Source organism: Xenopus tropicalis, chromosome 1 (assembly GCF_000004195.4).
Source record: "Xenopus tropicalis strain Nigerian chromosome 1, UCB_Xtro_10.0, whole genome shotgun sequence".
Lineage (NCBI taxonomy): Eukaryota > Metazoa > Chordata > Amphibia > Anura > Pipidae > Xenopus > Xenopus tropicalis.
This window is the reverse complement of record NC_030677.2, coordinates 17183255-17210476: the sequence shown is the minus strand read 5'-3', so window position 1 is coordinate 17210476 and position 27222 is coordinate 17183255. Positions and strand designations below refer to the sequence as shown.

At 43.8% G+C, this 27222-nt stretch overlaps 1 protein-coding gene across 1 annotated transcript; it reads left to right on the top strand.

Moving 5' to 3' along the window:
• The first annotated feature begins 1488 nt into the window (after positions 1–1488).
• Positions 1489–26861, top strand: emx1 (empty spiracles homeobox 1). The gene is given in 3 exon segments (NM_001005459.1): positions 1489–2037; positions 15189–15373; positions 26267–26861. Coding segments are annotated over 3 exon segments (702 nt in total). The 5' UTR covers positions 1489–1688; the 3' UTR covers positions 26435–26861.
• Positions 26862–27222: the final 361 nt, after the last annotated feature.

Sequence of the window (27222 nt, the reverse complement as noted above, 5' to 3'; positions counted from 1 at the left end):
TTTTAATTCATATAGGTGGGACTGCCCAAGATAGTTCAGCACTATATTTCGCACCCGATAAAGCGAATGGAAAGTTTATATAAGTATAGTACATAAGGATAGTACATAAGGATAGTACATAAGCAGTCGGCATTCATTGGCAGAAATCGCAGTGTATGTGTGCAGGTCGCTGTGTGCCCGGTGCCGGGGCTGAGGGGTTTATGGCAGGTCAGACATTTAGTGAAGGGGAACTCAGAGCTGCTGCACAAGTCAATTCCTGCCCCTGCCCCGTTATTTGCCCCTTGGCCTGTGGCTTTAGTTCTGCTGCACAGACGCACCGACTCGGCCTGAGCCCAGACCCTCACATGGGGGAATCGTCCTGCGACTCGGGCTCCAGCCCGACATTAGCGCTTCCCGGCCCGACATTAGCGCTTCCCGGCCCGACATTCACTATTCACATTGATACATTGGGAAAAGCGCCGCAATGCGTTATTATCCTTCTCTGGCAGCAACAACTAATAGTGACTTATATACTTATATACTGTGACTTTGTATGTGCGACTGTACCGAGAGACTGGGAGAGACAGCTGCACAGAGAGAGAGAGAGACAGTGGGGGGGAAAAGAAATATAATGAGACAAATAAATGCAACAGAGGCAGAGAGAAAAGAAAGAACAAGTGAGAGAGAAGTATAAAGGGGAGACAAAGGGAGAATGAGAGAGAATATTGGGGACAGCAAATGAGAGGCAGGAAGAGAAAAGAATGAGAGTGAATGAGAGAGTGATAGAGAATGGGAGTTAGAGAGTGAATATAAGACTGGGGGGGGGGAGGGTTAATGGAAACATAAATAAGAAAGAGAAGAACATGAAAGAGGAGAAATGAGAGGAAAGAACTAAAAATACAGTAAATGTGAGAGCTGAGGGGGGAGAGAGAGAGAGAGAGAAAGAACTGAAAGATAATGAGAGAGAGAGAGAGAGAGAGAGAGAGAGATGAGGGAGGAAAATAAAATCAAAGAAAAGGAGAGAATAGAATAGAATAGAATAGTGTGATGGGGAAAGTGAATGGGATAGAAGGGAGGGAGAAGGTAAGGGATAAAAGGATAAGTACAAGGGAGAGTCAATAAGAGTCAATAAGAACAGATATAAGAAAGAGAAAGTGAATGGGGGGGGGGGTAGAAGAGAAAGGATAAAGGACAGATACAGAGGGAATGGGAGAGATGGGGGGGCAGAACGTTCATATCAAACCGATTTGTTTGGTAAATAGAAGGAATGAGTTAACCCTTCCCTCCCAGGAGAGACCTCGGGTTCCCGGCAGTTCTGACCAATCCCGGGCAACACGGCATTCCAAGTGTTAATGGGGAGGGTGTGGCTGCCTTTTATACAGGATTGAGTAGGTAGGTGCCGCCCCCCAGAGCCTCTCTAGGACCCGCCCCTCCATTCCCAGGCAAGTGCGCTATTGGGGGGCTCATTGCGCTGTAGAACCCTCCCTGGGAGCAGAACAGGTGGGAGCAGAGCGGCAGGTAACAGCGAGTGGAGCAGTGGAGCTCTCTCCTCTCTCTCTCTCTCTTTCTGGCCAAGGTGGATGGAGTTGGGAGCCTTCTCTGGACACTGAGCTGAGTCCTTTCCCCAGTAGCTGGATACTTCTGTTGGGGGCTGGGGGGCTGCAATTGGCTGTGAGCTCGGTGGGACACGGTTCGGCCCCTCAGGCACCATGTTCCAGCCTGCAGGAAAGCGCTGCTTCACCATCGAATCGCTGGTGGCAAAGGACAATCCCCTGAGCTCCGAGGAGCCCCTGAGACCGGCGGCCCTCCCCTACCCTGGGGCCCCAGCAGAAGCCTTTGTCAGCGGATTCCCCAGCCCAGCCGGACGGTCCCTCTATAACAACCCGGAGCTTGTGTTCCCTGAGACTGTCAGCCACCCACCCCTGACTGTGCACCCCCACCAGCTGGGGGCATCTCACCTACAGCACCCACACTCATTCTTCGCACCCCAGCACAGGGACCCTCTCAACTTCTACCCCTGGGTGCTCAGGAACAGGTTCTTTGGGCACAGATTTCAAGGTAACCTAAATAATTGCCCTGGTAGGGGGCACCAGCTGGGCAATTACCTAATGAAGCAGTTTGGGCAACTGTATAGTTTAATATTGAGCCACTTGGCCACTTACCTACATGGGCATTGGCTGTATATAAGTCGTCACTTACCTACATGGGCATTGGGTGTATATAAGTCGTCACTTACCTACATGGGCATTGGGTGTATATAAGTCGTCACTTACCTACATGGGCATTGGGTGTATATAAGTCGTCACTTACCTACATGGGCATTGGGTGTATATAAGTCGTCACTTACCTACATGGGCATTGGCTGTATATAAGTGGCCACTTACCTACATGGGCATTGGGTGTATATAAGTGGTCACTTACCTACATGGGCATTGGGTGTATATAAGTGGTCACTTACCTACATGGGCATTGGCTGTATATAAGTCGTCACTTACCTACATGGGCATTGGGTGTATATAAGTAAGTGGTCACTTACCTACATGGGCATTGGCTGTATATAAGTCGTCACTTACCTACATGGGCATTGGGTGTATATAAGTAAGTGGTCACTTACCTACATGGGCATTGGGTGTATATAAGTCGTCACTTACCTACATGGGCATTGGGTGTATATAAGTGGTCACTTACCTACATGGGCATTGGGTGTATATAAGTAAGTGGTCACTTACCTACATGGGCATTGGGTGTATATAAGTGGTCACTTACCTACATGGGCATTGGGTTTATATAAGTAAGTGGTCACTTACCTACATGGGCATTGGGTGTATATAAGTGGCCACTTACCTACATGGGCATTGGGTGTATATAAGTAAGTGGTCACTTACCTACATGGGCATTGGGTGTATATAAGTGGCCACTTACCTACATGGGCATTGGGTGTATATAAGTAAGTGGGCACTTACCTAACTGGGTTCCGTGTATATAATTGAGTGGATCAGTAACTTATTGAGGCGCTCACATACCGGCATTGTTAGCACGAAAAGTACCAATAATTATATTTATATCAGAGATTTCTTTATGTACTGATTTCAGCCTCACAGGGGAGAATGATTAGCCCAAAGTGCTCGATTCAGTTTAGCCATTTAGCGATTCGATACAGCGTCTAAACTACAGCGATTCAGTATTGCGACTCAGCGCTCAGCGGATGCGTTTTTACTGTATTTGCCGGAGTTTGGTTTGTGTCGGTTACTTAGCAGACTGGCACCTTTATAGCAGCTATAATAATATCATTGGATGTGGCACTAATCACCGATATGTGTCTGTGAAAGTAATTAACACAATGTATATATATACTGAATGCTGAACTGTATAATTAAACCCTATTTAATTGTGACTAATTTGTGTCATTGTGGGATATTTGTATGGTAATAATTCTGTATTTATTGCCCTGTGACTGTGAGAGAAAATGTCAGGAGAATGTTCTGTGTGTCCCAGAGACAAAATATACAGGAATTTGTGGGAGAATATTCTGTGTATCCCAGAGATAGATAATGTGCCGGTATCTATAGAAGAATATTCTGTGTATCCCAGAGATAGATAATGTGCCGGTATCTATAGAAGAATATTCTGTGTATCCCAGAGATAGATAATGTGCCGGTATCTATAGAAGAATATTCTGTGTATCCCAGAGATAGATAATGTGCCGGTATCTATAGAATAATATTCTGTGTATCCCAGAGATAGATAATGTGCCGGTATCTATAGAATAATATTCTGTGTATCCCAGAGATAGATAATGTGCCGGTATCTATAGAAGAATATTCTGTGTATCCCAGAGATAGATAATGTGCCGGTATCTATAGAAGAATATTCTGTGTATCCCAGAGATAGATAATGTGCCGGTATCTATAGAAGAATATTCTGTGTATCCCAGAGAGATAATATACAATAAGCATTTTGATAAATATTGTGTATTTCATAGAGAGATAATTTACCGATATTTGTAGGAGAATATCCTGTATATCCCACAGAGATAATATACAGACATTTTTGGGAGAATATTCTGTGTATTCCAGAGATAGATAATATACCGATATTTGTAGGAGAATATTCTATATATCCCATAGAGATAATATACAGAAATTTTTGGGAGAATATTCAGAAAGACAGAATTACAGAAGACATAATATACAGGCATTTATAGAAGAATATTCTGTGTATCCCAGAGAGGTAATATACAGGAATTTGGGGATAATATTCTGTATATTCCAGAGGCAGATAATGTACCGTTATTATAGGAGAATATTCTGTGTATCCCCGAGTGAAAATAGAGGCATTTGTAGAGGAACATTCTGTGTATTACAGAGAGACAGATAACAAACAAATAAAATAAATGTATCTATAGGAGAATATTCTGTGTATCCCAGAGAGACAGATAATAAACATGTATCTATAGGAGAATATTCTGTGTATTACAGAGACAGATAACAAACAAATAAAATAAATGTATCTATAGGAGAATATTCTGTGTACAGATAATAAACATGTATCTATAGGAGAATATTCTGTGTACAGATAATAAACATGTATCTATAGGAGAATATTCTGTGTACAGATAATAAACATGTATCTATAGGAGAATATTCTGTGTACAGATAATAAACATGTATCTATAGGAGAATATTCTGTGTATTACAGAGACAGATAACAAACAAATAAAATAAATGTATCTATAGGAGAATATTCTGTGTACAGATAATAAACATGTATCTATAGGAGAATATACTGTGTCCCAGAGAGAAATAAGAGGCATTTTAGGGGAACATTGTGTGTATCCCAGAGAGGTTATACATTGGTATCTATAGAACTAAATTCTGTCCCAGAGATATAAAGTACAGGAATGTGTAGGAGATTATATATATTTTTAGAACACTATGTGTATCCCATAGAGGTGTAATATACAGAAATAATTGGGAGAATATTCTGTGTATCTTGGGCAGTTTATATTCGTATGGAGCTGATCCCATAGCCCTGATATACGCTGCTGGGTGTTGCCGCCCGTCAATAACTGCATTTCTCCTTTATTATTATCAGTGTCATTATTATTATTATTATTATTTATTATTATTATTTATCGGGAGCTGATTGGCCGATGTACGAATGAGCTGTGAATCGGAAATATCGGGGGTTAGTGGGATTAATATCTGTCTGTGTGTGGGGTGAGTGGGAAGTTCGATGCCGCATGTGGATTAAGGAACGAAATGATATTTATTTACAGGGAATGAGGGGTAATAGGGGGCAATATAGGGGGCGCTATGTAACTAAGATGTGTGAGTTTGTGGCTGTGCCAGGTAGGCACTAACTGTGTATGTAGGGGTGCCCGGTAGGCACTATCTGTGTATGTGGGGGTGCCCGGTAGGCACTATCTGTGTATGTGGGGGTGCCCGGTAGGCACTAACTGTGTATGTAGGGGTGCCAGGTAGGCACTAACTGTGTATGTAGGGGTGCCAGGTAGGCACAATCTGTGTATGTGGGGGTGCCCGGTAGGCACTATCTGTGTATGTGGGGGTGCCAGGTTGGCACAATCTGTGTATGTGGGGGTGCCCGGTAGGCACTATCTGTGTATGTGGGGGTGCCCGGTAGGCACTATCTGTGTATGTGGGGGTGCCAGGTAGGCACTAACTGTGTATGTGGGGGTGCCCGGTAGGCACTATCTGTGTATGTGGGGGTGCCCGGTAGGCACTATCTGTGTATGTGGGGGTGCCAGGTAGGCACTATCTGTGTATGTGGGGGTGCCCGGTAGGCACTATCTGTGTATATGGGGGTGCCAGGTAGGCACTATCTGTGTATGTGGGGGTGCCAGGTAGGCACTATCTGTGTATGTGGGGGTGCCAGGTAGGCACTATCTGTGTATATGGGGGTGCCAGGTAGGCACTAACTGTGTATGTAGGGGTGCCCGGTAGGCACTATCTGTGTATGTGGGGGTGCCAGGTAGGCACTATCTGTGTATATGGGGGTGCCAGGTAGGCACTATCTGTGTATGTGGGGGTGCCAGGTAGGCACTAACTGTGTATGTAGGGGTGCCCGGTAGGCACTATCTGTGTATGTGGGGGTGCCCGGTAGGCACTATCTGTGTATGTGGGGGTGCCAGGTAGGCACTATCTGTGTATGTGGGGGTGCCAGGGAGGCACTATCTGTGTATGTGGGGGTGCCAGGTAGGCACTATCTGTGTATGTGGGGGGTGCCAGGTAGGCACTAACTGTGTATGTGGGGGTGCCAGGTAGGCACTATCTGTGTATGTGGGAGTGCCAGGTAGGCACTATCTGTGTATGTGGGAGTGCCAGGTAGGCACTATCTGTGTATGTGGGGGTGCCAGGTAGGCACTATCTGTGTATGTGGGGGTGCCAGGTAGGCACTATCTGTGTATGTGGGGGTGCCAGGTAGGCACTATCTGTGTATGTGGGGGTGCCAGGTAGGCACTATCTGTGTATGTGGGGGTGCCAGGTAGGCACTATCTGTGTATGTGGGGGTGCCAGGTAGGCACTATCTGTGTATGTGGGGGTGCCAGGTAGGCACTATCTGTGTATGTGGGGGTGCCAGGTAGGCACTATCTGTGTATGTGGGGGTGCCAGGTAGGCACTATCTGTGTATGTGGGGGTGCCAGGTAGGCACTATCTGTGTATGTGGGGGTGCCAGGTAGGCACTATCTGTGTATGTGGGGGTGCCAGGTAGGCACTATCTGTGTATGTGGGGGTGCCAGGTAGGCACTATCTGTGTATGTGGGGGTGCCAGGTAGGCACTATCTGTGTATGTGGGGGTGCCAGGTAGGCACTATCTGTGTATGTGGGGGTGCCAGCCAGGGTGTATATATGGGGCAGAATGTGTGTACTTGGGGGGATACTACTGACTTTTAGTGCAAATCGCAGGATGCTTTTCCCTCTCCCATTGCCCCAAATACAGGAGAGGTGGGTTTGTGTGGGTAAGAAGGGGGGTAACTAGGCACAAAGGCATGGGTAACATGAATATATTGGCTTATTAAAGCTGCCACTTCTAATGGGTAAATGGCTCCGTTATGTGCCCGGCATTGTAAGGAATAATTCTGCCCCTTGCCATAAAATACCAGGATATGAGAAGTAGCCCAACATAGAGGGATGGACTGTATAATCCTTGTACGTGACACTGGGGGGTACTTGACCTGGATTGTGATAGTTCTGCTCAGGGGGGGACATCACCCGATTCCGGGCCCCCCTGTGGGGCTGCAGGGAGTGTGAGTATATTCCATATCTCTCGGTTATACAGAGGCTGAACTATAATTACAAACTATATGGGGTGCGGGGGTGACAGCTGGCAGTTTTATCTACAACCCCCCCCCCTCTTCCCCACAGGAGATACGATTGCGCCATAGTGATGGAGGGCCCACAGCCGGAGGGCAAAGCTCTAGACTATGGGGAAGGATACTCTCTAACTCTGTTTGTAGTGGGATTGGGGGGCAGGAATAACCATGTGTGGGGCCCCATTAGGGAGCATAATAACTGCTCTTGGGGGAGGTCCGGTACTTGATTAAGCATTTAGAACCGAAAGACACAGACCGGTGAGATAAATGCGCAGGGAGAAGCCTATGTATCCATTCGCCAGAATCTCAGCAGCGCTAAACGCGGGCGATGTGTGACGATCAGATCCAATTCCGCCTGGTGAGTAACTGTCCGGCCGCTGGGGTCGGCGCTGTACATCCCAGGGGTCGGGCAGTAGCTGAGTTGGGAAATGTGAATACATTTGAGTTTCCATGGTTATCCCTTAACTCTAACCCAAACACTGGTAAAGCTGCTATGGGACAGGCCCATCTGCTCCGAAAGTTGATTGTCGGTCCCACCAGGTCGCAGTAACCCGCAGAGATACGATGCAACCAAGAAAGAGGCCGGGACATTGGGATATGTATATATATAGAGGGGTGTGTGTGTGTTATACAAGGTTAGTAATGATGCTGATTACAGAGCAGACAATTCACACTAATAATAGCGATATAATAATAACAGTGAGAAGCTGTTGGCGCAGCCTGACGCTTATTAGCGCTTCCCACGGCCGCCCCGCCCCTTGCCTTTATCTGTCAGTCTCCCCTATAATAGGAATTTGCTTTAATGAGTTCTTAATAGGGCCCAGTAGCACAAGTTTTATATTCCTCCCAAAATAGCCCTTAAATCCCTAACAACTTACTTTTGGGCACCAGATCAGCCTTTGCGCTTCATATTGCTGTATTTCTGGGTTAGATGCCCATAGGCAGTAAGTAGAACGGATTGAGGGCAGTCCTGCAATTCTGAAAATTGTTATTACCCCTATTTTTGTTAATGTCATAAGGTTCTCAGGGCTTTAGGGTATCCAATAGCCAAGTCTGAGAGTACTGACATATATACTGTATACTGATTACCCATCACTTATTTAGTACATTGTGCATGCCCTCCTGCGGTATGTTGGCTGCAGTCTGGAGCACTGGCAGTGAGAGGGTTAATCCATGTGAACAGGATTCTTCTGGCTTCTGGTGCATGATGGGTTAAAGCCCAGCTAGAGATTACCCCACTGACCCCAGTGTAACCCACTCTGCGCTTGGTACTAATCCAGGCCTTGGGCCCTTGGGAGCCTATTGATGTTGCACAAGATAAAGTGTAAAACAGCCAACAGCTTGCTGGGAGATTTACCCCATCACTACTTCGCCCTATCAACCCCCCCCCCCCTGCCTGCCAAACATAGATATTGGGCTATTTTGACCCCTTGTGGTAATAAATGTATTTCCCATCTGAAATTGTTCATCTGCCGCTGGTTGTTGCGAGTCCTATTTCAGCTCTAGTTCCGGGTCTGTGTTGATGGACGTGTGTCTTTTTTTAACCTCAGTTATTATGTTACTATATAAAACATACAGTTCATGCTGCCTGTGGGACTGGTCTATTGAGTGCAGCCAGTGGCACAACTGCAGAGAACCTCCTTCTGGCTAAAGATAAAATTGCAAGACCTGGTTGCACGGCGCTCGTGTAACAGACTGGCACATATCTGCTGGGCACGCACTGTGGGCAATCTGTGCAATGGGTACCCAGGCACAGGAGGAAGGGGCACAGAGAGGGGCACAGGGATTTTTTCACTTGGATTTTTGTGAGGAGGATTCCAAGTGTTCCCTTAAGTTAATGACTGATCTTGTGTGTATGAAGGATTGGGGGGGCGGGGGGGTCTGTGTGGGGGTATAGGGAATGAAGGCTGGTTACAAATTCTGTAACAGGAGCTGACGATCTAAGGGTAGGGGATAATGTATAGTGGGGGGTTCCATAGGCAGAAGAGTCCCCAGGGGTTAATAATCTATCTATCTATTACATAAATACTAAATAAATAACATAGTGGTTCTCCCTTTGCCTCTTTGGATCAACTCCCTGCAAACTGCATCAATCCCACTTACCCTGGTGTGAGCAACAAAGCCCTTGTGGTGCCTACTAAGCCTGACACCCCCCAGCTTCTCCTGTAGCCCCCCCCATCCATGGGTGGAGATGCCATACAGCCAACAGAAAGATTGTGTGTAAGTGTATGAATGTAAGTGTATGTATATATGTGTGTGTATATCTTTGTGTGTGTACTAACCAGGGCCCCAGGGAGAGGGATAAAAAGAGTAATTAGACCCTCGCTCCCTGCGCCCCATACATAGTGGCATCACTTATATTTGCCCAGCCCTTCAGTAATTACATTTATACTCAGCATTCTGTTCCCTTGTCAGTTATGTGCTCTAGATTGCAAGCTCTTGGAGAGTGAGCACAGTAACTGCTAGTATGTTCTTTCAGCATTCTGTGCCCCTGACACTTGTCTGTCCTTGATTGCAAGCTCTTTGGCACAGTTGTGCCACAAATTTGATTAATTCCCTAGTGCTCTATTTCCCATAACCTCCTCTCTGCAAAGTGCCCCATACCCCCTGGCGCCCCATATATAGTGTATCAACTGAATCCTATAACTGTATAATAACTATATAAATCATTGGCCAATAGTACCGACTCCTGAGATCCAAATCCAAAAGTACCGACTCCTGAGATCCAAATCCAATAGTACTGACTACTGAGGTACAGCCAGAATAAGCCTCAGAGCTGCACAAAAGGGTATAATAATAACTAATATTATAATGATAATAATTATTATTATTAGTATTAGTATTACTATTATTATTATTTACCCAAGAACACATATTTTCCTTATTATTATTTTAAAAGTAATTCAATCTTTTATTTTACATCCAGTCTCATTTATGTTTCCTGACAAAATTAAATGGAGATAAATACACGGCAAAAGAATGACTAAATATCACTAATTATTTCTGTTTGTTTTTTTTATTTAATTTTATTTATGTAAGAATGTTTAGTTCAGATTGATTAAAGCCTCTTCAAATAAATAAAATGTAAAGCATTCAAAACTAAAAGAAATAAGGAAGAGCTCAGGGAGGGGTTATTTCCCATGTGTATGTGCCCTACTAATTAACCCTGACTGCTAATGAAATATTTTGTGTTGTGCGAGCAAATTTGGGCTCCTGACCTACAGAATAAGAAAGCAGCTCGGGGAGGAGAGAGACTATGGGGCTGCGTGGCACAGCATTGCCATAAAGAAAAGACTCACTTAACCTTTACTGAGGTTGAAAATGTAGAAAGAAAGAAAATGTAAAAATGAGTCACAATGGGGACAATTTGTGTTATTAATTTGTCATTAAATACACGGGGAAGGATGCAGAGTGTAATTATACAGCACAAGGGGAAATACGTGTCTATTATTATTATTATTTTATATATATGCAATATATTTAATTTGCAAGAATTTTTTTATTTTATATTTATCCCTTTTTCACCCCAAAATGGAACATACAAAAAGGTTTATTGGTTCTCTTCACTTTCTGTATACAGTATATAGACTGGGGCAAATTTCACTTAATTGTATTTCTCTGTTTCATTATTTCATACATTGATTTGATCCCTGAAAACGAAGGTAAAATCTTCCATCTGGCGACGGGCAAACCCCACGTCTTAGTGACGCCGCTCGGTCCCCAGACAGGGACGTTTCTCTCCGGCAGAGAAGGCAAAATTCTTCTTTAAAAAAAATTCTCACAAAAACATCCGCCGCCAGTTATTTTAGAAAATTTTGCAAATTTATTTATGTAACTGTCCCCCCAATTCTTCCCTGATCATGGGAAATGCAAGGAAGAATTTCAGTATTTATACATGAAATATAATAAAAAGTAAATCAAAATATACATAAAAATGAAATAGTAGAAAGAAAACAAGCTCTTCCTGTTTATAGAATCAAACTGATTCAATTCATTAAAGCTGAGGACTAATTTCTAACAAAAAACAACAGAATTAACAGGTTCCTTCATTTCAGATTAAAATCTACAAATTTACCAAAAAAATCTTCCAAAATTTGATCTTAAAATTTCATTTTAATTTGAAATTGTAATTTTATACTCTTTTTTGTTTTTATTGCTGATGAAGAATCATCTTTAACAGAGAAAATTCTGAAACGGTTTTGATTTTCTTTGCTGCGGAAGTTTTTCTCTATTTCAGAGAATTTTTTAAATGATTTTATCAATTTAGCAATAAAAGAGAAGTAAATAGAGAAGCTCAGTCCCGGGGGGGGTCTGTGTGTACATTTATTTTTATCCCGTATTTTGTGACTTTATGTTTATTTCCGATTTTTTTTTCCTCTTGTTTAATAAAAAGAGTTTAGTAGATTATGGAATGAAAGTTGCGCGCTGTGTTACAAAGTGTTACAATTAAATTAAATGACAGTTCCATTATTACTGATAAAATAAATTCAATTAGAAATAAAATGAATTTATATGAATCCAACACCAAATTTTAGTCTGAATTTGATATTCACCGACATTTTTTGAATAATTATATTTTTTCACATTTGGATTTCTGTTTCAGCTGAGTATTGTGAGTGTATAGGGCAGTAACTCGGAGGGTTCCACACCGCAGAGCCACAATTTCTTTGTAGTAAATGCGGAGATTGTATTTCTGCAGATGGGGCAGAGTGCTCATTGGCGATTGGGTCGGTGTTGGGGAGTCGCACTGTATTTTTTGTGCTCTGAATTAGTTGCTGCACATAAATTCTTAGACAAATGAATTCTGGGTAAAGACAAATACATTTTGTGCAAATTTGTGAATTTTTTGTTGTGCTTTTATTTATTTATTTCCTTCTATTTCAGGATCCAGCAGCTCTATGTACTCCGGTAGCTGGATTCCGAGACAGAAGGAAATAAATAAATGAATAAATAAATATAAGTACAACAGAGTCAGAGTCCAATTAAGAGAGGCAGTGATTCACATATTTGTGATTTCCCTCAGTAAGGGTGAAGACACACAGAGCTACATAGTAGCAGCTACTTGTCACGGCTACTAAACCCCAGAAAATCCCCTGCCATAGACAATACTGAGAATTACCTCTGCTAAAACACACGTAGAGACAATTATCAGTAAATGATCAGAATTGTCTGTTTCTGTAGCCATGGCAAGTAGCTGCTACTAGTAGCTCTGTGTGTCTTCACCCTTAAGCGTATGTGTGAGGGGCGTAAGTGAGCAAGACCCTCATGATGTGCTGAAATAAATTGCATATAGAGGTACAGGGTCACTAAATCCCAACAAATCATGGACTGTAATTTTGTTGCTATTTTAACACCATGCAAAGACGCAATGGCTCTGCTCCCATACTGCCGTTCTGCTGCGCCGCAGTATTTTACCCTTAGTGCCATCGTGCCCAATTCTGGTGCCCAAGTGTATCCAGGCACAGCTGCACTGGGCACATCTAGAAAGCTCTGTGTGGGCAGAGGGGGGCATGGCAGGCCGGGACTGGCAATCTGTGGGTTCAGGCAAATGCCAGAGGGGCTACTGTAAGGTGCCACAGACAGTCACTATTTATTGGGCTGGGGGGGGGGGGCTGTTTGGGCCTCTGGGTACTGGGAATGCCAGGGACTATTTTGTATCCCAGTCTGGCTCCCACACTACTTCCTGTCATGTGATGCCTGAGGGAGCACACAGACCAGCACAAAATGGTGGCCCAGAGGGGCTGCTGTAAGATGCCACAGACAGTCACTATTTATTGGGCCTGGGGGGGGCTGTTTGGGCCTCTCTGTACTTGTAATGCCAGGGCCTATTTTGTATCCCAGTCCAGGCCTGGTACGTGGCACTGTCCGTCAGAACCATGGGAACAGGGGCCCAGCCTTGTTGTTACATATAATACCGGACTCTCCAGCATCGCCAGGTTCAGCAGCGCTGGGCACATTATACGGAGCTCACAACCCACAGCACTGCCAGCAGCCTTACCCAGCCCAGGAGCAATAGGATATTTATCTTTGGGGGGCACAGTAAGTCTTCCCAATGCTCATTTTGCTGCTGTGATAAAAGAGCCAACAGTCAGATAAATCTCTGCCCTCACTAGAGCAAAGCTATAGGCTAATCATTCCAAATTCAGCCTTACAGCCCCCCCCCCCCCCTGCCCTATTGCATGTAGGAAGCCATCACTAAAATAATCCCACCCACTTTCTACATAACTCCTCCCCCAAGGCAGACAGGCTCTTGCTTGCAATCTAGGCTGCGTCTCTCCATTATATCACTTCTCCTCCCCAAATGTGGCTCCTATCAGCCTCCAGGGGTACCCTCTTCTCTTGTGGCATAACTACCCCTGTGGGAGATTGGGGCATGTGTATCCAGTTGAACAAAGGAGAATTTTACAAACCTTATTGTTTGTTTTAAGCCTCAATCCTTATAAATGGATTCCACCCCCCCCCCCCCGCCTCGGCTCCTACGATAGCGGCACAAACCTGCTATTTAGTGTCCCCCGGGGAGCACAAAGGGTTAATCATGCCTTTCAGAACCATTGCAGTTGGGCCTCTTTTTATGTTAATCAGTAATAAAGTGTTTTTTTTTAATTTTTGTTCTGAAGTTGTATGGTTTGAAATGTACAGGGCTGTCTGGTTACTATGCTGGCTGACCCTAGCAACCAGGTATTTGTCAGAATGATATATGCTTAGGGACATGCATAAAGGGAAACATTAACCATTAAAAAATACTACGGGCAATAAATATCCACCCTGCTTTATAAATGAGCCGCTTAATATCTCTTCATATTCCTTTTTATTTCTGAGGGGCCTGCTTATTACTAAAGTGGTCCCTTTCCCTCCTAGCCCTCTGCTGTGTATCCTCTGTGTATCTGACACTCGGACTCCAGTCCTGTTGCAAAATAATTAAAATTTTGGAATGGAGACAAATAGGAATGTGCAGCAGATACAAGGGATTAGGATAGTGCTGTGCAGCAGGACACCAGGAGCTCTTTGCACTTAGGGGCAGTTGTGCTGTGAGACCAGGGAAGCTCCAGCCCCAGGTAACTGTCAGAGCAGAATCTCTTTGTACAGGGGGGGGCAATTACACCCTAGACTAGTGATATCAGCCCCCGGTCCCAGCACGGCGGGGGTATACATGGAGGAGGGGGCAACAGAAAGCATGGAGGCACCCTTGTTGGGATTAGCTGGAATTATCACTGCACCGTTACACTCCCCGACTGTCATTCTGAGGGGGTTAATTTTTATAAAGCGAAAATATTTCTAAACTTCAGTTTTTGCTGTTCCTGCTGAATTGTGGCTGAACCAGAGCAAATCCAGATCTGAGCCCAGAAGCCCCTCCAACTGTTCCCAATGCACCAAATCCAAGGCTGTGGCCAATCTGTGGGCTTCATAGAAAGGATGTGAGCAGCACCTTAGGGTGGAACCAGTAGGGTGGGTGCTGCTCTGGCACTGACGCTCAGTTTATAAATGAGTAGCAAAGAGAAATGTCTGTGTGCAAACCATGCTGGGCCCACGGTGGCTGCTTTGTGTCTCACAGAGCAAACGAGCCGCCATCTGCTCACTCTCATTTACTAACACTGTCCTGGTGCAGTAACCCCGGGCAACCAATAACATGTTCCTCCTGTAGCAAATGGAACAAAGCTGCTCACCAATCGGTTGCTATAGTTACTGCCCATGTGCAAACTTGCCTAGTGTTGGACAATGAGACCTCAGGCTCAGAGGCATAAATTGTAATTGCCCGTCACTTCCCACAATGCATTGCTGCAGGTTACAGTGCTTTTTCTGTAGTTTGTGGGTCCCATCAAAGGGCTGAAATTATGGCTCCTACCAATGAACTAACAGAAGCCATTTTTGTCCCCAGGCGGCGACGTTTCCCAGGAGAGTTTGCTCCTACACGGCCCATTCGCCAGGAAACCCAAACGGATCAGAACGGCCTTCTCCCCGTCTCAGCTGCTCAGGCTGGAGAGGGCATTTGAGAAGAACCATTATGTGGTGGGGGCTGAACGGAAACAGTTGGCCAGCAGCCTCAGTCTGTCTGAGACCCAGGTAAGAATGGGCAGGCTGTGCCCAAGGCCTTGTACCCATACAGGGCAGGCGGGGGGGCTTTTTACTCATTGGATTATCATTTTCATTTGACTTCTTCTCTCCCTGTGGCTAGTTGCTTGTGTGTTTGGCTCAGTGCTGGTACAGGCACCAGACCTACGAATTCCCCGTAACTTTGCCGATTGGCAAACGCAGTGACAGGAGTAGGGGGTACCCCCATCCTATCAGGATTTACCCACAAGTGACAGGCATCTTGGTTTCTTTCTCCTCTATATAGGCACCCAAGGGCCACCCCCGTAAAGCTGTGAGCGCAGGCCCTTAGGTACCTACATAAAAATACAGCCCTATTTCCGATCTATGTACATATCTTAATACATTCTGGGCAATACATGTCAGCTGATGTGGCCACCAGTCAGGGCCCTGTAGCCACCGTTGCCTTGCCCCCATACGTGGCTTTGTGCTTCATGGGAAATGAATGCAGATATTGGGTCCTTTCCATATGCTGAGAAGCCCAGAGAGTTTTGTCGAGTGCAGCAGCACCCCAAGCCCCTTGCACCCCCCAGATCCCAGCCCCCCGCAGTTACCCGTTCTGCTATAGGATTGCATAGGCACAGGCGGGCGCAGCTGGACGGATTGAGATATTTGTGTATATAGTGAGACGCATTTGCTCAGAACCAACTGTGATATTATTCAGCTTTGTATGCTAATATTTCCATTTATATCCAGCTCAGCTCCTGTCACGCGGCTCCCTATGGCTCCCCGTTCTGCACACACACACAGCGCTCAGACTCACACAGAAATAATACTCCGTCTCGGATCAGAACCGCTCTGCTCTCATTCTATTGGGCAAACCTCAGGCCCATTTAGCCAGAAGGGTCAATGCATTAGGGGCTTGCAGCTTTCAATAGATATTTCTGGATAAAAAACATTTATCTGTTGCTTTATGGTTGCCAAGTAAGTTTTCTTACCGCTTCTATTTTCCTAGTTTAATGGTTCATTGGCCTTTACAGCAGTGCTATTCACATAAGAAAGCCTTCAGAAGGTTCATTATGCCACATATACAGTTCTTTATCAGTGCTAGGTAGGGCAGAATGTTCTACTTACAATACTATAGCTCTGATCCTGTTTGTATCTGGGGTCCCAGCCGTATAGTGAGAAAGGGCTTCTGTGTTTTTGCCACAAAGGGCCTCCATGGAATCCCCCCACCTGTTTCCTAGCTGGGCCCAAGGGGACACAGTTTCAGTAGTTTCACCAAATCAGCAATAGGATCATTTATCCTTTACCCAGTAAGCATATTTACCTTTATTGCACTGCTGTCTGTGGCTGAAAATCAGAAATTAGAGATGCTGAGTTCCCAGAGGTAGGGCTAGGGAGTGTAGTATCCAGGCCTCCATGCCATGTTATGCCCAAACTATGCCCTGTTACACCCAGACCCCACCCCATTAGACCCCCAATGCCACTTTGTTGCCCAGGATAAAGAGACCAGCCAGTATTTATTGAATATACAAACATCACTAACACATAGATATTCCCATTGCACATCCCTAGTCCATTGTGACTTTGCTGGAAGTTACTTTCCCTTTATTTCTCTTTGAGCAGCAACAAGTCCTTAGACTTTGGCTATACTTGCCCTTTATACCCGGCGGCACAAATTTACTTTGCAAAATGTTCACGTTTAGGGAATTTGCTTTTTCGAGACAAGAAAACTCTGCTTCTGTGATGGTGCAACCACAAGGCTACCTACCCCTGCCCCACCATGCTAACTCTTGTCATTTAAAGGGCAAGTTTACATGGCAAGTGTCTGTTTCCATCCAACCCCCATAATCCCCCCGTCACGCCGCCCTTCCATAGGTGCCAGCCCCCAGACTAATATATTGGCCGATAATGGCACCATATGCTGTGATGCATTTTAAGAGCCTCTCTCTCTCTTCACCTTACGCTGCTTCAAACCTACTTTTTTTTCCCTCCTGTGCCAGGAATATAAAAATTTGCCTTTTCCGCCAGTTTGAGCGCAAAGTTATTTGCATACGGATGGGAGGGGTGAGAATGTTGGAGGAAAGGCTGGCACGCCATTGGCTGGCGTTCTAATAGCTATGCAAATCAGGCAGCAGTGCGATATTGCGGGACGTTTGCCTCGCAGGGGTGACGTCTGTATAAATTAGAATTTGACAGAAAAAATGGCCCAAGGATAGAAAAAAGTGGATAAACTAAATTAGAATGAGTATCACCTATACCAGCGGGTGCTAAAATCCCTCCTGTCATATAAAATTATTCCAATATCTCGCGTCTTTGTCTGACTTTCGCTTTTTTTCCACCTTTCTTTCCGTACGTTTGGCTTCTCTCTCTTTGTGGGAAGGGCAGGTACAGTCGGTACAGGGGCAGAATACTGGCTCTAAATAAGACATGGCCAACCTGTATTAAACTACAACTATCAGAAGCTCTACATCATCTGATAATATGAGAAACTGGTCTATGGAATGTAGCAAACTGCTCTATTGAGTGTAGAAGAAGGGACAGGCAACAGGCCCCCTCTGCTGGCTGAACAAAGTAAAGCAAGAGAAATGGAACCCCCCCCCCATCCAACTTTAATAGTTTTGATTACATTTTGAGTTGCTTCTTTTTCTTTTAAATAAAGCTACAGTCAAATAGGAAGTGCTTAGCTGAGAATGCTGGGAGATGTGGCTGTGCCAGTGTGTGCGGGGGTAGCGCTGGTGTGTGAGAGATACGGCAGCACCGACAGGAAGTAGTTTTGGCAAGAGAAGGATAAACAGAGAGGAAGTAGGTGCAAACCCAGCACAGTAAATACAAACAGCCAGGAGAGCGGCGCTGCCAGGGGATCCAGCAAGGTGAGCAGCAACATCAGCCAGATATTTCTCTGCAGAAAGGCCAAGAAACGCAGGAACGGCAGAAAGTGTCGTATAAACAAACAGGCGCCACCGGGGGGGGGGGGGGTTGGGACATGGCAGGGATGCACAGTAACAATGATAAATCATACAGAGTAACATACCGAGCATCAATAGAAGGCACACAGAGCCATAAATGATACAGTGTCAAATAAAATGGTAATAAATACAAATGATAGAGTAACATCAAATTATAAAGAGTAACAAGGACAAACTAATGGGAGCAGAGAAATGATATAGAATAATAAATACAAATGATAGAGAGTAACGGAAAACTCAATAAAGTAAAAAACTAGAAATATTACAGAGTAACAGGGAAAGGATATCGAGTAACAAATAGAAAGGCTAGAGAAAAATTATATTGTATAACAAATAGAAATAATAAAGTACAAGAGAAATGATATAGAGTAACAAATAAAAATGACAAAGAGTAACAGAAAAAGTATATAAAGTAAAAATATATATATATATTACAGAGTAACAGTAATAGGATACCGAGTCACAAACAGAAATACTATGGAATATAAGAAAATGATATAGAGTAATTCATAGAAATGTAAGAGAGTAACAGGGAAATTATATAGAGTAATAAATGAAAATGCTAGAAGTACCAGAGAAAGTATGTGGAGTAACACATGGAAATGAGAGAGTAACAGAGAAATAAACAGAAATACTAGTAAGAGATGAAAGACAATAACAGAAATGCTAGAGTACCAGGAAAAGTATATAGAGTTACAAATGGAAATGATAGAGAGCAACAGAGATAGTATATAGAGTAATAAGTACAAATAATAAAGAATTACAGAGTAACAGAGAAAGGATATAAAGTAACATAGAAATGCTAGCGAGTGCAATAGAAATATATAGATTAACAAATAGAAATGATAGAGAGTAACACTGAAAGTATATAGAGTAATGAACAGACTTGCAAAAGAGTACAAAACAAATGATATAAAGTAACAAAAATAAATGAAACAGAGTATATTGAGTAACAAATAGAAATGCGAGAGTAATAGAGAAAGTGTGTAGAGTAACATATAGTAATGCTAGAGAGTAACAGAGAAATAATAGGTATTAGTGTAAAAATAGAAATGAGTGTAAATAAGTTAAATAGAAATGAATATAAGAGAACAAGTATATGGAGTAACTAATAGAAATGATAGAGAGTAACATAGAAAGTATATCAAGTAACAAATAGACATCCTAGAGCGTACAAGAGAAATTATATAAAGTATCAAATAGAAATGATAGAGAGTAACATTGAAAGTATATGAGTAATGAATAGACTTGCAAGAGAGTACAAACATTTTTTTAGAAAGTACCAAAAATAAATGAATGAGAGTAACAGAAAAAGTATATAGAGTAACAAATAGAAATGGGAGAGGAACAGAGAAAATGTGTAGAGTAACAAATAGTAATGCTAGAGAGTAACAAAGAAGTATGAGTAACAAAAAAATGATTATAAAATAGAAATGGGTGAAAATAAGTCAAATAGACATGATAGAGAGTAATAAAGAGAGTAAATAGAGTAACAAATAGAAATGACAGAGTAACAGAGAAAGTATATAGAACAACAATTAGAAATGATAGAGAGTACAAGAGAAATTATATAGAAAAACACATACAAATTCTAAGAGTGAAGGGGCATGACACTGAGTAACTAAGGGAAATATCACTGAGTAACTGGGGAAAATATCACAGAGTAACTAAGGGAAGTATCACAGAGTAACTAAGGGAAATATCACAGATTAACTAAGGGAAATATCACAGAGTAACTAAGGGAAGTATCACAGAGTAACTAAGGGAAGTATCACAGAGTAACTAAGGGAAATATCACAGAGTAACTAAGGGAAATATCACAGAGTAACTAAGGGAAATATCACAGAGTAACTAAGGGAAATATCACAGAGTAACTAAGGGAAATATCACAGAGTAACTAAGGGAAATATCACAGAGTAACTAAGGGAAATATCACAGAGTAACTAAGGGAAATATCACAGAGTAACTAAGGGAAGTATCACAGAGTAACTAAGGGAAATATCACAGAGTAACTAAGGGAAGTATCACAGAGTAACTAAGGGAAGTATCACAGAGTAACTAAGGGAAGTATCACAGAGTAACTAAGGGAAATATCACAGAGTAACTAAGAGAAATATCACAGAGTAACTAAGGGAAATATCACAGAGTAACTAAGGGAAATGACACTGAGTAAGTAAGGGAAATATCACAGAGTAACTGAGGGAAATGACACTGAGTAAGTAAGGGAAATATCACAGAGTAACTGAGGGAAATGACACTGAGTAACTGAGGGAAATATCACAGAGTAACTGAGGGAAATTACACTGAGTAACTAAGGGAAATATCACAGAGTAACTAAGGGAAATATCACAGAGTAACTAAGGGAAATATCACAGAGTAACTAAGGGAAATATCACAGAGTAACTAAGGGAAATGACACTGAGTAAGTAAGGGAAATATCACAGAGTAACTGAGGGAAATGACACTGAGTAAGTAATAGAATAGAATGACACAGAGTAACTAAGGGAAGTGTCACAAAGTAAAGAGAAATCAGATGGAGTAACTAAGACAAATGTTGTAATATTAAATAAAAGGAACATCAAGAGTAACTAAGACCAACTGTACAGAGTAACATAATTAATACAAGGCAACTAAGGACAATGATGCAGAGTAAGAGAAGAACAGAGTAACAATGCAAGTTTCACAGAGTAACAAAGGGAAGTAATACAGAGTAACTAATGGAAGTAATACAGAGTAACTAATGGAAGTAATACAGAGTAACTAATGGAAGTAATACAGAGTAACTAAGGGAAGTAATACAGAGTAACTAAGGGAAGTAATACAGAGTAACTAAGGGAAGTAATACAGAGTAACTAAGGGAAGTAATACAGAGTAACTAATGGAAGTAATACAGAGTAACTAATGGAAGTAATACAGAGTAACTAAGGGAAGTAATACAGAGTAACCAATGGAAGTAATACAGAGTAACTAAGGGAAGTAATACAGAGTAACTAAGGGAAATAATACGGAGTAACTAATGGAAGTAATACAGAGTAACTAAGGGAAGTAATACAGAGTAACTAAGGGAAGTAATACAGAGTAACCAATGGAAGTAATACAGAGTAACTAAGGGAAGTAATACAGAGTAACTAAGGGAAATAATACGGAGTAACTAATGGAAGTAATACAGAGTAACTAAGGGAAGTAATACAGAGTAACTAAGGGAAGTAATACAGAGTAACTAAGGGAAGTAATACAGAGTAACTAAGGGAAATAATACAGAGTAACTAAGGGAAATAATACAGAGTAACTAATGGAAGTAATACAGAGTAACTAAGGGAAGTAATACAGAGTAACTAAGGGAAATGATAGACAGTAAATTGTATAGTAACAATGGGAAGTAATACAGCGTTATTATGGGAAATCATACAGTGTAACACAGGGGTGTGAGAAAGAGTATCTAAGGGAATTGAAACATAACTAATGAAAATCATTCAGAGTAATTAAGGGAAATGAAGCCGAGTAACAAAGCAGTGCATTATGGGGAAGAGTGTACATGACAATACAATACAATACAAGGCTTTCTGTGTCCAGACAGTCTGGGAGTGATCCCAGTTTCTCCTGCTTGGTACCAGGAGGGGTAACAGATGTCCCACAACCAGTTGGAGGTGTTATGGCCCCAGTTATGGTGGGGGAGGAACAGCAGAATATACAGCGGTGCAAGTAGGTTCCCAGGACATCACAGTGGGAATTACTGGAGTTCTGCAACTGCCATCTGTTCTATAGGATAAAGTACTCTCTATAGAAACTATATACATTGTATGGGGGGATCCAGTGTGAGATTCTTCTGCTGTGGCTTAGATAGTGTGGCCAGTATGGGGCTGAGAATGCTGGGAAATAACAGCTGGACCCCCCCCCCCATAATACTGTAGGAATATTCTTGTGCCTGTGAGGTAGATCTGTTCTATCACTCTTTCTCCTATGAGTATTACAGACAACAGCAGACAGGCTGGGGAAGGGTTACTGCCTGCCCTGCTCTCATTTCCCTACAGAAATAGGGGTTGGTAGCACTAGGTAGGTACCTAATATACAGGGACAGAGACAGGGGAAAGTGTTGGAAGGGTTACTGCCTGCCCTGCTCTCATTTCCCTACAGAAATAGGGGTTGGTAGCACTAGGTAGGTACCTAATATACAGGGACAGAGACAGGGGAAAGTGTTGGAAGGGTTACTGCCTGCCCTGCTCTCATTTCCCTACAGAAATAGGGGTTGGTAGCACTAGGTAGGTACCTAATATATAGGGGCAGAGACAGGGGAACGTGTTGGAAGGGTTACTGCCTGCTCTGCTCTCATTTCCCTACAGAAATAGGGGTTGGTAGCACTAGATAGGTACCTAATATATAGGGGCAGAGACAGGGGAAAGTGTTGGAAGGGTTACTGCCTGCCCTGCTCTCATTTCCCTACAGAAATAGGGGTTGGTAGCACTAGGTAGGTACCTAATATATAGGGACAGAGACAGGGGAAAGTGTTGGATGGGTTACTGCCTGCCCTGCTCTCATTTCCCTACAGAAATAGGGGTTGGTAGCACTAGGTAGGTACCTAATATATAGGGGCAGAGACAGGGGAAAGTGTTGGAAGGGTTACTGCCTGCTCTGCTCTCATTTCCCTACAGAAATAGGGGTTGGTAGCACTAGGTAGGAACCTAATATATAGGGGCAGAGACAGGGGAAAGTGTTGGAAGGGTTACTGCCTGCCCTGCTCTCATTTCCCTACAGAAATAGGGGTTGGTAGCACTAGGTAGGTACCTAATATATAGGGGCAGAGACAGGGGAACGTGTTGGAAGGGTTACTGTCTGCTCTGCTCTCATTTCCCTACAGAAATAGGGGTTGGTAGCACTAGATAGGTACCTAATATATAGGGAGAGAGACAGGGGAAAGTGTTGGAAGGGTTACTGCCTGCCCTGCTCTCATTTCCCTACAGAAATAGGGGTTGGTAGCACTAGATAGGTACCTAATATATAGGGACAGAGACAGGGGAACGTGTTGGAAGGGTTACTGCCTGCCCTGCTCTCATTTCCCTACAGAAATAGGGGTTGGTAGCACTAGGTAGGTACCTAATATATAGGGACAGAGACAGGGGAAAGTGTTGGATGGGTTACTGCCTGCCCTGCTCTCATTTCCCTACAGAAATAGGGGTTGGTAGCACTAGGTAGGTACCTAATATATAGGGAGAGAGACAGGGGAAAGTGTTGGAAGGGTTACTGCCTGCCCTGCTCTCATTTCCCTACAGAAATAGGGGTTGGTAGCACTAGGTAGGTACCTAATATATAGGGGCAGAGACAGGGGAAAGTGTTGGAAGGGTTACTGCCTGCCCTGCTCTCATTTCCCTACAGAAATAGGGGTTGGTAGCACTAGGTAGGTACCTAATATATAGGGGCAGAGACAGGGGAACGTGTTGGAAGGGTTACTGTCTGCTCTGCTCTCATTTCCCTACAGAAATAGGGGTTGGTAGCACTAGATAGGTACCTAATATATAGGGAGAGAGACAGGGGAAAGTGTTGGAAGGGTTACTGCCTGCCCTGCTCTCATTTCCCTCCAGAAATAGGGGTTGGTAGCACTAGATAGGTACCTAATATATAGGGACAGAGACAGGGGAACGTGTTGGAAGGGTTACTGCCTGCCCTGCTCTCATTTCCCTACAGAAATAGGGGTTGGTAGCACTAGGTAGGTACCTAATATATAGGGGCAGAGACAGGGGAAAGTGTTGGAAGGGTTACTGCCTGCCCTGCTCTCATTTCCCTACAGAAATAGGGGTTGGTAGCACTAGATAGGTACCTAATATATAGGGAGAGAGACAGGGGAAAGTGTTGGAAGGGTTACTGCCTGCCCTGCTCTCATTTCCCTCCAGAAATAGGGGTTGGTAGCACTAGATAGGTACCTAATATATAGGGGCAGAGACAGGGGAAAGTGTTGGAAGGGTTACTGCCTGCTCTGCTCTCATTTCCCTACAGAAATAGGGGTTGGTAGCACTAGATAGGTACCTAATATATAGGGAGAGAGACAGGGGAAAGTGTTGGAAGGGTTACTGCCTGCCCTGCTCTCATTTCCCTCCAGAAATAGGGGTTGGTAGCACTAGATAGGTACCTAATATATAGGGACAGAGACAGGGGAACGTGTTGGAAGGGTTACTGCCTGCCCTGCTCTCATTTCCCTACAGAAATAGGGGTTGGTAGCACTAGGTAGGTACCTAATATATAGGGGCAGAGACAGGGGAAAGTGTTGGAAGGGTTACTGCCTGCCCTGCTCTCATTTCCCTACAGAAATAGGGGTTGGTAGCACTAGATAGGTACCTAATATATAGGGGCAGAGACAGGGGAAAGTGTTGGAAGGGTTACTGCCTGCCCTGCTCTCATTTCCCTACAGAAATAGGGGTTGGTAGCACTAGGTAGGTACCTAATATATAGGGGCAGAGACAGGGGAAAGTGTTGGAAGGGTTACTGCCTGCCCTGCTCTCATTTCCCTACTATTTTCCCATTAGTATATCAGCCACTATAGATTATTCTCTATATGTACAGTGCATATTGTGTAGCACTTGACAAAGATTCTGTTCAGCAGCAGAGCTTGCAATCTAAGGTCCCTATGGTACAGGCACACAGTGGATGAAGGGGGAAGAGGGAGAAGGAGGTAACCCAGCTCCACAGGTGAATCATTTTCCGGCTGGAGACGTGAGACTTTAGTCGGAGAGGCACTGCGGGATGTGAGCAGGCGCCGGAGTATTAATATGCAGTTTGTATATTCGCGTTCCCATGGATTGTGGCCAAATGAGAGTTTGTGGCTCACACTGAATATCTTGGAATTAGTCAATGTGTATAATTGCTATCACGCTGCGTTCTCACCCAGAACATTCCATCTGAAATGTATGGTTTTATTCACTTCTGTCCTCCGTGCCGCCGTCCCCAGTCCTGCTTCTTCCACTGGCAGGGACCACGGGGCAGTGGGGGTGTCAGAAGGGCCCCCGGGTGGGGAATATACCTACATTCATGTATAATGTGCAACCGTGAGACCTCAGTTAGTGGTTTCCCAGCATGCACTGGTTGATGCTGTTTGTATTTAGGTATAAGGGAGAGCAGGTCCTGGTTACATAGTGAGGCTGGGCGCCCAACTTGAGGAGTAAACTGTAAGGGGCCAGCGTTATTATTATTATTATTAACATTTATTTATAAAGCGCCAACATATCCCGCAGCGCTGTACAATAAGTGGGTTCCATACACTGGACATACAGAGTAATATATAAAGCAATCAATAACCGATACAAGAGGTGAAGAGAGCCCTGCCCAAAAGAGCTTACAATCTACAAGTCATTATTTATTTTTTACTTTTTTTGTTTGTAATGTACTTGGGGAAAAAAGCAGAATAAAGGCCTTCTGGCAACCCCAGGCCCCTCCAAAGGCCTCGCTGCCAAACTGCACCAGCAGGGAGTCCCACAACTGCTCTTAACTCTGTACCGGGCCACTGGGTGGCGCCACTGGGTTCAGATCCTCTGTCCTGCAAGTTTGGCCAGATACAGAGAGAGAGGTTCATTTCTGAGACTCCTCCATAGTGCACTTTGGGAGTGGGGGGCCTTGGTTGGGGGCATGGGATGAGCATCGGAACCCCATCTTGCCTGGCATAGGCACTAGGCTTTTGGGATATGTTTTGTAACTTATATAACGTTGGTACTGATCAACCTTGAATAAACCTCCGCTGTTCTCTGGCTCCACAACCTTCCTGTCTCCTCCTGAATCTCTCCTGCTATAACAACAAGAACATTTTTTTAGAAGTAAGGGTCAACTTCCCAACAGGAACACTGCCCATTCCCTTACTTTGTACATTACCCACAATGCAAAGGGGGAAATAAGATGTGAATGTTCAAACCCCATTGTGTAGGCTGCATGTTTCAACTCAACTCCTAACCTGCTCCTTGCTCTGTCCCACCAGGTGAAGGTTTGGTTCCAGAACAGAAGGACAAAATACAAAAGGCAGAAGTTGGAAGAGGAAGGTCCAGATTCTGATCAGAAGAAAAAAGGTTCTCATCACATCAACCGGTGGCGATTGGCCACCAAACAGCCCAATGGGGAAGACATTGATGTTACCTCCAATGACTAGTAGGGTCACGTGTGCGAGTCAATGTAGGGATCAGACTGGAAACAAACTCCCAAGGAACTCACTGATACCGAATCGGAACAGTCTTGCTCAGACGCCAAGGAGGACTATTAGAGACCTGCTAACACCTAGGCCCAAGGGCAGCAGGATTAACCCGCAGGAGGAGCAACACGCGCACTTGTTCTATGAAGGACGGAGGTGGACTGGTCCACCCAATGGCTGATCTCTCTCATGAACTTTTGTCAGCCACAAGCCGTCTATCAGCAACTGGTCGAAACAAAATGTCTCACCTGTCCTCTGTCTTTTTTTCGGCTTTTTTTTTTCCCTTTTTGCTAATTTTTAATTTATTTTCTTTTCCTAATATAAAAAAGTAGCTATTACCAATTTAGTGCTTAAATGTGTGTTAATAAATATCATATGGATACATCAAGCTGAGACGTTGTTGTGGTCATAAAGAGACAGTCGGTCCAGTCTGAAGGTTTCCCCACTGCACCTGAGCACAAAGAGTGATCTTATATCCCAATATATGTCACAATAAGCAAACCCAGCAGATAGGGAGGCTATAGAAGCTCCAGAAGATGAGCTCTCATTGGGTAGCTCCAAACTGTAGGTTACATATGTTTTCCTCCTATTAAGCATAGAGGCCTGGCTAACACTGAGCTCAGCTCTCTCTATAGACTTGTGGGTGTATTCTGTCAGGCCCAAGACTTGTGGGTGTATTCCGTCAGGCTCAGCACTTGTGGGTGTATTCTGTCAGGCCCAGGACTTGTGGGTGTATTCCGTCAGGCCCA